The sequence below is a fragment of the Leptinotarsa decemlineata genome, unplaced genomic scaffold (genome assembly GCF_025532065.1).
Source record: "Leptinotarsa decemlineata unplaced genomic scaffold, Ldec_3_MD MMD2_tig00026314_RagTag_RagTag, whole genome shotgun sequence".
Taxonomy (NCBI): domain Eukaryota; kingdom Metazoa; phylum Arthropoda; class Insecta; order Coleoptera; family Chrysomelidae; genus Leptinotarsa; species Leptinotarsa decemlineata.
Genome location: NW_027412684.1, coordinates 1,147,132 through 1,160,870, shown reverse-complemented (window position 1 = coordinate 1,160,870; position 13,739 = coordinate 1,147,132). Strand labels below are relative to the sequence as shown.

The 13,739-nt window shown below is 32.8% G+C and overlaps 1 protein-coding gene across 1 annotated transcript; it reads left to right on the top strand.

Moving 5' to 3' along the window:
* The first annotated feature begins 615 nt into the window (after positions 1 to 615).
* LOC111506443 (uncharacterized) lies at positions 616 to 12,449 on the top strand. The gene is made up of 4 exons (XM_074181751.1): positions 616 to 988; positions 4,703 to 4,857; positions 8,357 to 8,789; positions 12,290 to 12,449. Exons 1-4 carry the CDS (start codon positions 619 to 621, stop codon positions 12,379 to 12,381), a joined length of 1,050 nt encoding a protein of 349 aa, XP_074037852.1. The 5' UTR covers positions 616 to 618; the 3' UTR covers positions 12,382 to 12,449.
* Positions 12,450 to 13,739: the final 1,290 nt, after the last annotated feature.

The window sequence follows — 13,739 nt, the reverse complement described above, 5'->3', positions numbered from 1 at the left end:
TCCAGTTTGTGTCTGAAAGTTACTTCTTTGCATGATCTACACATCTATATGTATAGAGTTACTTCTTTCAAAATTCATTACTTCCTTCCTTTCTTTGTAAAATTCCCACATTTTTTTGTATCAAGATGAAGAGAAAGCCAAAACCTTTCTTTCCAAAAAATTCACTCCTAAACAACATACAACATACTTATGTTTAGTACCTGGGTGACCGAGCTTTGCTCTGTATTAATATCATTACTACTCGCCAATAGATATCAGGAACTCATAAAGAGTACCTATTATAATACAAATGTTTATTTTTGTTTCGTAGATTTCTCTAGGAACATACGTATGAAAACCAAGTATTTCACTTGATATCCCTAAAAAATACCCCTTTCCTGCGATACGCCCATGTGATTTGGAAACGTCATGAAACTTCATTGCGCATGCCCTGAAGGCTCACTGAAATTTCGTAAATGGATGAAGTTTTGTTATATGGGATTAGCAATCTAGATTAAGGTTATGTCGATGGTTCTGTGATCCTTATTCTCCAAGCTGATACGTTTAGATGTCGCTACTCTCGGCAATATTGCTTTTATGTCCAAATTTAAAATGAAATTAATTTTTTAGGTTAGTAAAATGTCAACACGAGAACTTTTAAAGCAATACAAAGAAGATGTAACAAATATTAAAAATCGTGCCAAAACTTTAGGTTTAAGTAATGAGGAAATCGATTTATCTTTCAAAGATGCTTTTTCTGAGTTGAAAAATGAAATAAATAGCTCAAAAACAATCAAGAAACGAACCAAAGCTCAAAATTTTTGCAGTATTTTAAAAAATGTATTTTTATTATTCACGTTACTTTTTATCGTCGTTTATATATTATTGAATGTACATCAACCAACATCGAGTATAGTTTTGAGAAATGTTCAAGGTTTGACATATCCAACTTTGAAGTTTGTAAGATTTCTATCTGTACCATTCATTAAACTGTTTCCATCTTTGACAGGTAAGTTTGCAAAAACTCGATTATGTGTGTCTACTCTAACAATTATTCTGAGTAAGTAACTTCTTGTTCTGAAATAATATGTGAGATTCTCTTGAGAAAGAATTAAAAGTGCTAAGGCTTCAAAATTTTTGAGATCACCATGCAAATGGTTGCTATAAAAAATTTGAACTGCCAAATTATTGATCCTTTCCATAGGGTGTCATTCATACCAGAAAAATATTCAATATTTTGTGCACTAAACTCTCCAGGGCTGTTTTTGCTATAAAAAAGTTTGATACCTTGTAAATCAAACAGCAGTGCTACTTTCTTACTTCCTATTTCATTCACACCTTCAGTATGCTACTGTATCTTGGAGTAATGTTTATGACTCAGTTGATCGCTTAAAATTGGCATATGTTCATGGATAATCACAGTGATTGAATATAATTTCCCATTTTTATTGTTACATTATATATTCATACATATACCTATATTTTATTCATTTGACATTCTATATATTCTCCATCCTTACATGGAAAAAAGTGTAACTGCTGCAAAAATAATGTTAGGGCTCATAATCAGAAATTGTAAAAATTTCAAAAACATGGAAGTTTTATCACTCTACAACTAATTTGTTGGATCCCGTTTAGAATATGACTGTTATATATACTTCACATATTCAATCGCTTAAAGCTGTCCAATGACAGTGTATGAAATATGTTATAATATACAAACTAGATAATGTCTACCCTAGACAGGGAATAAATAATAATATATTATTGCAGCGTTTTCATTTTCTATCTCTTGAAGACAGAAGAACTTATTATTCTTACATATTCATATACAAACTGGTGAATAATCTTCTCAACTCACCGAAACTACTGTCTCAACTATAGTTTTATGTGCCAAGAATCAGTGGTAGAACTGAACAATGTTTATACCTACCAATACCAAGAACCAATATGTTCCCTTATTTGTAATGTGCTATAAATTTAATCAACTGTGTCAGAAAGTATACATTTATTCAACACCATTGAATATTGAATATATTCAAAAAAGAGATAAAAACTATTCTGTTTGGGAATCAACAAATACTCATTTAATTTTTTTTTCAACGAAGGAATTATTGTTATGGTATATGTATATTTTTTATATTCAACACTTTTATCCCAAAACTGTATATTATGTTTTGCAAATTATTAAACACTTACTTAAAATCTATTGGTTTTTTCCTTTATTTTCTTTAAAATAATCTATGAATGTATTATTACTATTATGATATGTATATATTTTCTATATTCAACACTTCCATCCCAAAATTGTATACTGTGTCCTGTAATTGGGTCTAGTGCCTCTTTGGACAATAATTTTTTTATATTTGTAACATTTTACACATTTACGTTTTATATAGGTATTTCAAATATTTTATATACCTATTCATATTTTTGTCATTTCTTAAAGTGTATTTTATCTTGTAAGTAAGTAGATCATATATGTTTTATATTCTTCAATATTCCATATCATAGTTGTTGTCAACTTCGCTCATGGCGACTCCATGGCAGTCCACTTGGCCCAGTAGTGGCGATTTTCTACATGGAAAAATTTAAAGAAAGAGCCATTCAAACTTCAAAAAAACAACCGAAGCACTGGTTGAGGTATGTAGATGACACGTTCGTTGTTTGGAGCCATGGAAAAAAAATTCAGAACTTCCTAAATGATCTGAACAGTTTTCATCCAAAAATCCAGTTCACCATGCAATTAGAAGAAAACCTCCAAATCCCATTCCTTGATGTTTTAGTCATCAAGGAAGGTAATCAACTAGGCAATAAGGTGTACAGGAAGAAAACACACAGATTGATACTTACATAATGAATCTAACTATCATGCAAAATAGAAACGAACCATCATCAACAACACCCTAGTGAACTGACCTTTGGGAATATGTAAAGAAAAGTACGTCGACTACGAAATAAAACACAAGTGAACAGCTAAGACAGAAAAAACAATCCGCGCTACGCATCCAAGGAAGAAGAGAAACACCAGTGAAGTCAACCCCAAGGCACTGTATATCTGCCATACATAGAAGGTGTCACCAACCGAATCGGGAAAATTCTAAAGAAGGAGAAATTTAACACCGTTTTCAAACCTGGGAAGAAAATATCGGAGTATCTGAGATCAGCAAAAGACAGCAGAGATCCACTCAAATCAGCGGGAGTTTACAGGATTCAATGTAACTGTGGTAAAGTCTACATCGGTCTGACGAAAATAAGCATTGGTACCCGCCTAGTCGAGCATAAGCGGAGTTGCCAACCAAGAAGTCTGCAGTCGTTGAACATGCACTGTCCAACGGGGAACACTGTATCCTGTTCAAAAATACTGAAAGGCTAGCAACGTCGAATCATTATTCAACAAGAATGTACCAAGAAGCCATAGAAATACAAAAACACCAAGAAAACTTCAACAGAAATGAAGAGAAACCATATCTACCAAAGATCTGGCACACAGCATTGAATAGCTCCAAAACGAAGTCAAGTCACTCAAATCGCGCGGGAAGTACGTACGAACCCGCCACGGCAGAAATGAGAGCTCAGTTTCAGTTTATACGTCAAAGAGTACTTCAACCACGCCACTGAAGATGACTGCCGCAGTTGCAGTTAAACTTTTGGAGATTATAACCAAAGAAGACCACGGCAAAACCCAGAAACTAACCAAAACATTGACACCAGCCGTGAAAGCCTACCTTCCTATATCATCATCAAAGTTGTTTTTAATGCAATTTTTTTTTCAAAATTGTAGAGTACTTTTATATTTGTAAGTTTTGATCAACGGTGAGTCTAGAATCTATAATTATAGATTCACCTATTGGTATATAATACCTTCAATTGATTTTCTGTGGATAATACCACGACGAACATTGAATGTCATTTGACAAACAGTGGCAGGACTTCACCGAAATCATTCAACTGGTACCCTACATACCGGTTTTGTAGTATTACACCTCATCAGTGCAGGACAAAGCCGTCTGATACCTGACTTATTTCATCGATGCTCCATTGCTTATTTGAAACCTTCGTCTGTGACTGGAGCTGTTTTAACTAAATGAAGTACTTTAAAGTTTCAAACAAATCCCCAAATAGGGGATACCAAAACTAAACAAAAATAAAATTGGTATGATGGTTGAGTTACAAACACCAAAAAAACAAATATTTCATAAAAAAGTTCAAAAAGTTCACCTCTCACAGCGTTCCTAAACAGTAGGGTATAAAAATGCTTACTGAAAATCATTTATAATTTCGCGGAAGGTACCGCGGTGAACATTGGATCATCTGATACACATTTGTGCAAGTTTCCCTACAGAGGAAATTCTTTCTCATGCAGGAGGTTTTTGAGTTCATCAATCAGAAGGAATTCACTGAAATGATTTGAGTGATCACCTATATACTGGTTTCGAAGTATTATTTCTTTGAACTAGTATTACTCCTTCTGACTTAAACTTCCACAAAAATATCAACCATGTGACCATCGTAAATTATTTGCGTCGACTGCAAAAATAGTTTGACTTGATTATTATATAAAATATTGATAGGATTTTTTCTGTTCAAGGCAACACTTAGAAATTCAGTTTAATACTTTTTCAATAAATTCTGAACAGGGAAAAGAAATTATTTACATTTTTTGAAATAAATGATATGATACTTAATTTTTCCATGTTCAAATCTATTACTTTTATTTCAGATTTGTATGATGAAAGTTGTCTTATAGAAAATCCTTACTTCTATGTTGCTGATATGGAATGTTGGCCATGTGAAAATGTTAATACAGTTTTAAATATCACAGAAGTTGAAGATGGGTTGCTCAAGTCTGGATCAGGCACACCGTTCATGATAAAGGTAAATTTTTCAAGAATAAACAAATACAAGGCTGGCCATCAAAAACATACTGCGAAGCATAACTACCAGGGAGAAAACTTTTTGTCAAAATCCAAAGTCATAAAACACAATGTTAATTTTACCTAAAAAACTCTTCCAGACCTTTCAATCCCTAAGTGGAAGTGTTATCCCCATAAATTTTTGCAAATGGGAATGAATGTGATAAATTTTAGTGAAGAATGCCACTCAATTGCATCCCTTTGTCCTACCTAGCAACCTTGAAACCAGTCTTTCAAATAATTTCACACTCTTTTGAGTAATATGGTGGAGTACCACCTTGTCAAAATATCACTTCCTCTCCAATGTATGCAGGATCATTCTACATAATATTTGTCAGAGCTGGGTCGGTAGCATTTTGGAATAAGGTACCTATATATCACCTGTTGAATTTTTAGCATGAAAAAAGGACTTGCAAAAGAATGTCCAAAATTCTAGCCCACATATCCAACGTTCACGGTTTTATTTGCGTTCCATGTGAATAATCCTAAGATTGTTATTGGCAATTAACTACACCTTTCAAAAAATATACATTGAATAGAAAATTACCATTTTCTGTCACTGTTCAGTCATAATTTCACAAAGTTGCATGCAACGATAAAAGCTGCTTGGTTCTTGCACTAACCAAATCTTATAATGGAACCTATTTTTTTTTAATATTCGAGGGGCATTTGTGCCATTGTAATTATCTTTCATACTTAACCATTATTTACCTAGACAACTTTTGATAATTTTTGCAGGATACAATAGCCTACAGCCCCAATGTCACAATTGAGTTAAACTTAGTAAGGAGATGAACGAAATGTTAGACACATTTAAATATCTAGGTGTTTTTGTAGACTGGAGTTTAAATGCAAATATGATATAAAAAATATCTACAAAAATGAGGTTCCTTTGCAGATGATCAAAAGCTATGACTTATAATACTATTATTTTAACCCATCTCCTCATTATTATACAGTAGTTTACATTTTGAATCAAAATAAGGTTTGTAATATGAAGGGATATCTTATATCCATTGAAATGATTGCCAACGTATAAATTCATTTTGTATCAAGCTTTCATTTATAAAATAAAATCAGCAAATGCACCTTTTCTTTAAAATAAAGTACTTTGAACACAAATATAATACCAGAATATGATATCATGGTATACCATCAATTGAAGACTTGAATGCATACAACAAACAACCAGATTACGTAGAGATCATTAAGTCTCAGTTTGTTTTAATCCAAATTGAAAAAACTGTTGCTTTGAACAGGGATATCTTACAGTAGTTAGGTTTTATCTATTAATCATTACTATTAATATATTATATTTATCGGTTCTTAACTATATATGAGATGTGATTCCTGTATTTTGCTTATTCTATATTTATCGATTCTTGACTATATGAGATGTGATTCCTCTTTTTCACTTTTATGCAATATTCAATTTTGGTTTTTATTCAATTATTAAACAGAAAGAAAGAAAAAAAAACTTTATTGTCCAAAGAACAAAGATTTATTTATAATTACACCAGTCAAGTTCTTCAGAATAGAAAAAAGTCATAATATAGAATAATTAAATTGATGGAACACTTTTTTTGAAAAATGTTTATAAAAGTAACACTTGATAATAATATTTTGATATATGAATAAAAAGTCATTTCCATTTTAGTTAAATCTTTGATCAAAGCATTCATCCAGTGTGTAATCAGCTTCATTGATGTTTTACAACCCCTCTAAAAAGTATAGTTACAGTTGTGGAACAAATACGTACTTGTAGGTGATTAAATATTCTTTTTAGCATTGTATATGATTCACTTTTTTGTTAGGGGACTTTCGGGTATAAGTAATACCAAATATAAAATTATGTCTTGAATTATACTGTAAACACCCATTTTTTTACAGATAAAATAGGCATTCTCCAATTTTATAAATGCAAGATGTTGAGATATTTGGCTGATAAATAATGGTTTGCAATTTAGCCTTACAAACATATTTCACAGCTATCTTTTGAAGAACAAATATGGAGTTCAGTAAAATCTGCTGATTTGAGCCGAAAATGTCTTGCACTGATGAGAGGTAATACCTTGAAACCAGTCTGTGGGTGGTCTATTTGATTGATTTCAGCGTGATCCTGTTGCTGGATGAATTAGAAACATCTGGAAGTCTATTCTCTGAGAGCTTACTTGCATAAATGTCTGTCTGATATAATTCAATGTCTATCTTGTTACAGCCGGTCGGTAGACAAGCGGTTCGACGTGGGTGCTTTGTTCACTCACTCGAATTGACTGTGTTGGTCGGTGGTTCAAGTCCCAGTCTGAACGATCGATTTTCACTTGCTATCGTCTAACCCGTGTTAGGAATCACACGTTAAAAGGTAAGACCTCGTTAATCCTTAGCTCGCACAAGTTTAGACTTCTGAGGGTTGTCGTTCGTAGGGGTGCGACAGCTGGGTAATAGTTAGTTTCTGGAGGTATTTACCAGATCGTACTGTGTAGGAACTTTTGGAGAGATGAATGTTCTGAGATTTCATTTCTGAATATTTATTTTTTTATGATTGATATTACAGTTGTAAGCCACGTTGCCTCGATGGATATGGATAATATGGTGTTTTGAGTGAGTTGCCCCAAGCATTGTGATTGAGTCATACTATCTTTTTCGGAATTCTTCAGCGACACAAATTGCAGCCTTGCAAAATTTAAATAATACACTCCATGTTTCTTTCTCAGAGGCAATATGGCATGCCAAATTCACACTGGATAACCCTCATAACTAAAAAGTTGGGCAACATTTTTGGGTAAACATATGATTGGAACCATTCTTTTTGGAAGCTATCTGGTAAATCATATAAATTTGCTGAGTTTTCAAGTAATGCCAAGCATTAACAACACCATACAGTTGGATCCTCTATTGCAAAATAAAATAGTTTTTCAACAAGATGGGGCTCGTCCTCATTTCGAGTTATCTGTGACAGTTCCTCGATCATCCTCATCATCGATCATTCCGGTTCGATGGATGGGAATGAGAGATCGTCTGATTTATTTTCACTGGTCTTTTTTCTGTGGGATGGTTGAAATCGAAAGTTTGTAAATGCAACCTACTACTGTGAATAATTAATGGAAAGAACTTACCAGGTGCTGTAGGCTAGTAACACCTGATCTTCAAAATGTAAAGGAAGAAACAGAAACTCGTTTATACTATGTATTATAACTTTTTTTCATATTCACTACATATAGTCTTCATTCAATATAACATGTAATAGAAATAGAAATTTCTATCAAAATGATGCAGGTTTTCTATTGGAGAAATTTATTTGCAACAGGTAAAATTAAGCCTTCTACTTCATAGTGAAACACATATTACTACGAAGACTTGAGTGAAAATATAACAAGGAATATTTTTTATTTCAAATCATTCTAAAATTTCACCAGCCAGTAATGATATTTTCGTGAGTTTATCCATAACAATTATTTCAGACTGACCAGCAAAAAGTCACTCTACAAATACTACAGAAAATGTATGAAAAGAACATGGAGGTAATGGAATCTGAAGCTAGAAGAGTCAAATCCAGTAACTCCTCAATCAGCAGTCTCAAAGATTTATTCTCTAATAGTGAATTACCCTCCAAAACCCATATCTCGTGGCGTATAACAAAAATGAAACCAGCCAGACTCATAAGACAAATATTTCGCAAGCCATCTTTTTTACCTGATCGTTCAGGTCAAAGTGTTGAAAGATTTCTTATGTTTGACGGAAATGAAGCAGAGCCATATGAGTTACCAAATACAGAATGCAGCTACGTATTTTTGATACAAGCTTCAGGAGAGAGGAGCATTATACTGAAACCGTCTCGGGAATGTGCTAGTAAATGCCGTACTGTGTCAGTTTCACTGAAACCATCTTATGTCTGTGAGTATTCTTAATTCAACATAAACTACCCATATCACTCTCAAATGATTTTTATTTTTTATCTGGAATTGTCAGAAATAAGTAATAACAGTTAATCAGTTTTTTACTTTCCACTATTTGTGCTCAAATGCTCGATATTACTGCTTACTGTTGTCTTCTCCTCACGGATTGGGACAGACTACAGAGGTAAAAACGAAATTAATTAGTGATATTGATATATATCGCTTCAGGACATTGCCTTCTATATGGTAATGAATCGTTACTACTCAAAAACCTATTGAGTAACTAGTAATTTGTGGATTTTGTATAAATATTTGGGTGAGGTTTCCTCACCAGAGACGAAAAATTTGCTAAAACTGTTCAAAAATCTAGAGGTAACACCCAATCTAGAATCTGATCATCTAATCTTTCGACATAGAGAAAAATTCAGAAGCAGCAGACATCATGCGTTACAACTTCCTAAAAACGAATTTGGAAAAAATTAATGAAATGATGAGTTACATAGATACTGTTGTAAATCATGCCCTAAAGAAAATAACGCCGGCCGCCACTGGTAGCGATAAACCAATTGTGACGTAGCTAAGAGCGCGCAAATTTTCGATGTTCGCCACCTCTCTAGATGTAGCGAGAATAATGCTACCGGTTTTGATGAAATTCCGAGGAATTTTCCAGCGCTTTCGATTCCCAATTATAAGCGCCATCCACTCGCCCATCGAGACAGTTAAGTGGAAGTTACAGTGCGGTACGCGGTGTGATCTAGTAAGGCGATAGACATTCAATAATAGTTGAAGTTTTAGTTGAAGTGTTTGTTGTATTTGAAGTGAAATAAAGTTAAGTTTCAGTGAAGTCAATTATTGGTCCACCACGGGAAAAACGTAACAATACTTTGAAAGATGAAATCAACCATGAACAAATGAAAGACTTAAGTACATTCAAAATTTGATGCAAGAATACAGAACACGTAATTGGATTAAAGAAAAAACATATTGGAACTAAATAGGGAAATTATCCAAATACAAAAAGATGAAAGAAATACTGAAAATATTATAGATAACAGTATTGAATATGAGTTAAACCCACATAATTGCTAAAAAATTAAAAAATCTACAAAGAAAGCCACAACTTGATCTTCGACCTCAATCATTATGAAAACGTGAGGAAATGGTACGAAAACTTCTTTTCAAAGATACCCGTCTGAGAAAATAATACATGCAATGTAGAAGAAGAAGAATATTTTGAAATCCTGTATAAGAGAAAGAATTACGCTCCAGGGCATGACTTTAACACAAAAAATATGTTGTAAAGCTGGACTATGAGATTCACAAATATATCATAAAAAAACTATGAATTTTGCCTCAACATGCATCATATTTCTGCCAATAGGAAAATAGGCACAATTCCCAAACCGAACAAGGATCACTCCCTTACAATTACTCTCCTGCCTGTAATTGATAAGTTGTTCATAGAAAGCTTAGAGTAGATGATGATGACAACGGCATTACAGTTTCGGATTTTTTCATGCATTTTCAAGTGCTTCTCTACACGAGGCTGAAAGAAATCTACGTGACAATTTATCGCATTATTGATAAGCACAAATGGCATTCCTATAAATTCTACTGTGTCCAACAGCTGAAAGACTGATTTGCCTCGTAGACTAGAATTCTTTGAATGGTTTCTTATCAAGATTCAAGAGAATGAACATTTCCTTGACAATATCATATGGACAGATGACGCTAAGTTTACAAAGATACAAGGGCGCCAGAAAATTCCTATGTCGTTCGCCAAAGGGTTTTGAAAAAAGATGGCAATTTAATGTATTTTGTGCCAGAAAGAATAGGTCAATTTTTTATGTCGAGTTTTATGATGATAATTTGAATGCAACAAAATATGAATATTTACTAAGAAATAGAGTTCAAATGATTTTAAATAATATTCCAGGAAGCGAACGTGTATGGTACCGAATGGATGATGCTCTACCTTATAATTCTCGTACAGTAAATGAAGCTTGAACTAAAATTTTCGAAGACAGATAGATTGGTTATAATATACCTTTTTGTTGGCCTCCTAAAACAGATGGCAATCCATTAGATTACTTTGTGGGCGAGTTTCATTAAAAATATGGTTTACTCTAACCCAGTAACAACAATGGAAGATATGAAATCGAGTTAGAACTGCTTTCAATAGATCAACTCCAGACTTAATCAGAAGCGCTACACATGAAAATCTTTTGAAAAGATTCAATGTTTTTTTAAATAAAGTGGAGATGTGTTCGAACATATTTTTAAATACACTGACAATTGAATTAACTTATTATTTCATGAATTTATTTTCTGTTTTTGTGTCAGGGTTAATAAAACAATTGTATGAAGAGAAGTTTCATTTGATCTTTGAAAAGTAATTTAATAATTCTTTATTCATTATATTATCTGTGGCTGATTGAAGGAACATCAAACGGAATCTGTTGTTTCAAAAATAAGTGATGAATACAAGGAAACAAAGTCAGTTATTGATTCAAACAGTTTTATCTCGAAAACGATTCAAAATCGAAATAGGATTATCTGAAAAAATTCAATCTAAAATAGGATGTAGAACTCAATAATGTGGAAATATACAGGGTGTTCCATTTGAAAAAATTGACTTCCACATTTGTTCATGTGATCAAATTATCTGCTTTTTTTAAAGACCCTGTTTGAAGCAAATGAAAATATGACTCGAACTGAAGATCCTAATGGTATTACTCCACTTCATTTCGAATTTGCTTGTCTTAGAACCAGAGAGTTCAAGATTATCAGCGTTTATAAAAGTACATGTTGGGTAAAAAAAAAATATTAATTTATGTCTTCTAAACAGTAACAGATAGGTATAGGAAAATAGTACATGAAGTTGTTGACAAAGTGATAAGAAATCATAATATGATATTATATACAGGATCTTCCATTTGAAAAATCAAAGTAGTAGTTTCTTTATAGTAGAAGCAGCAACGCCGTAACTGAATCAGTTTCAAGTGGTCCTTGAAAATGGCATCAAAACAGAAGCCGAAACGTCGAACAGATGAAAATTACATATGCGGTGCAACCTGGGCGATAGTACATCAAATTCAATGTTACGATCTTCGTTCGGGTTTGAAGGCCGTCGTAGTTTGGAACTGTATCCTAACGTTTCGCCAGCACGAGTGGCTGGCTTCTTCAGAATTCTATTCATCCTGATGGTTCACCGATGACTAGTGATTTCTAGTTCATAAGCTGTATTTATGTTGACACAGGTAGCCCACTTTTCTAGTTTGTTCGTTGTTATTACCTGTTACATTTCGTTGCGCTGTTACATTGCGTTGCATTGCTGCCACCTTACCTTACGAATAGGTTACCGCTAACCGCGATAACCTATTCGAACATATTGAACAGCTTCCGTAATTTTCATCTGCTCGACATTTCGGCTTCTGCCGAAATATATATATTACATTTTCCTATTATCTTTTCCTAAACATCTTTTTAATATTTCAGTGTGGTACAACTGGTGGTACTGGAGACCAATTAGTCTTCCAACAAAGAACTCAAGTGAACCTTCCATAACTTATATCAACTCCTACTGTTGAACTCACAAAAATCTGTCATAATTTTCTATCAACATATTTATCTGAAATAAAAGTCTGATTTTAGCTGACTTTTTTTTTATTCGATCTTTATTCCTGCAGATTTTTCACAAGTACTAATCTAAAATAACATAATCTAACTTAATGGTAAATGAACATTCATACTAAAATGGTATCACAATTTGGGAATGAAAGGAACTAATAATTTTTGCACCAATGATATAATAACATATTCTCAATTTCTAACTGCCATTTACCAATTGTATATTATTTAATACTGGCACTGTGGAACCTGCCACATAACCCATTCATGTATTTATAGTGATCTCCAGTGCTAGATTTGAAAATGCCCCAGACCCATCAGCTAAACATTAAATTCAACCAGATGATTTTTGATAGGCTTGGGATATATGCTCTATAATATTGGATGTTCTAGGGCTTTTCTCTCTATTCAAATCTGAACAGGGTCTGATCACACATTTCTGATTGTTCAAGTCTCTCAAAGTATCAAAAAATCCTGCATTAACTAATTACAGTTAAATATGAAATGGAAAGCAATCAAAAGTTTCTCATTTTCATTTTTCAGTTATAAGAACTGCCCAGAAATTTATATGTACAGCAATAATTTTATTTTGACAGCTCTCGAGACAGTCCTCAATAAAAAATACGATATTTAAATTTCTTGATCACATTTGGTAACAAACAAATATAAAAAGGAGCACCTAGGATATTATTGAATCGCCTAAATAAAAAAAAATCAAATCTGGAATAAATGAAATGATTTCTTCTAAGTATATTGACTCGTGTTATGAAACACAAAGCATCGAATTTTCAAAAATCAAGACAAGTCTGATATTGATAACATATCTAATATTCTTCAAACCGTACAAAAGCAGATAAAAATTCTTAGAGAATTGTTTTTGTAATTTCAATGAATTCATTAAACATTAAATTGTTTTTGTGAATCTAAAAAATGTAATGTGTTTTTGAGATATGTATAGTTTTATTAACAATTATACCTTTAATGGCTTATTTTAGTTAATAAAATTTTGAGTAAATTAAAGTCTTTTATCTAGTTACCCAAATCTAGTTTTCACAAAGAAAAATTGCTAGTGTCATTGAAGTTCTCATTAATGTTCCTTTCCCAGAGAAAATATAGTTTTCCATTGATTTTTCCCAGGGAGCACGTGATGAGTATTGGCATTTTGGAGCAAAGTTTGAGCTAATTTAAAGTGTTTTGGGAAAATTGGATAGGCGAGTATTGTCAAAGTAATTAACCATATCCTTATGAACAGTGTACGAGATCTCATAATATACTCAATTTTCGAAAAGTTTGAGTTTTAGGATCATTGCTCTTCAAT

Coding starts and splice junctions, on each gene's coding strand:
- LOC111506443 (XM_074181751.1), top strand. CDS start 619: ATGTCAACACGAGAACTTTTAAAGCAATACAAAGAAGATGTAACAAAT. Junction 989..4,702: donor ACTGTTTCCATCTTTGACAG/GTAAGTTTGCAA, acceptor CTTTTATTTCAG/ATTTGTATGATGAAAGTTGT. Junction 4,858..8,356: donor GCACACCGTTCATGATAAAG/GTAAATTTTTCA, acceptor CAATTATTTCAG/ACTGACCAGCAAAAAGTCAC.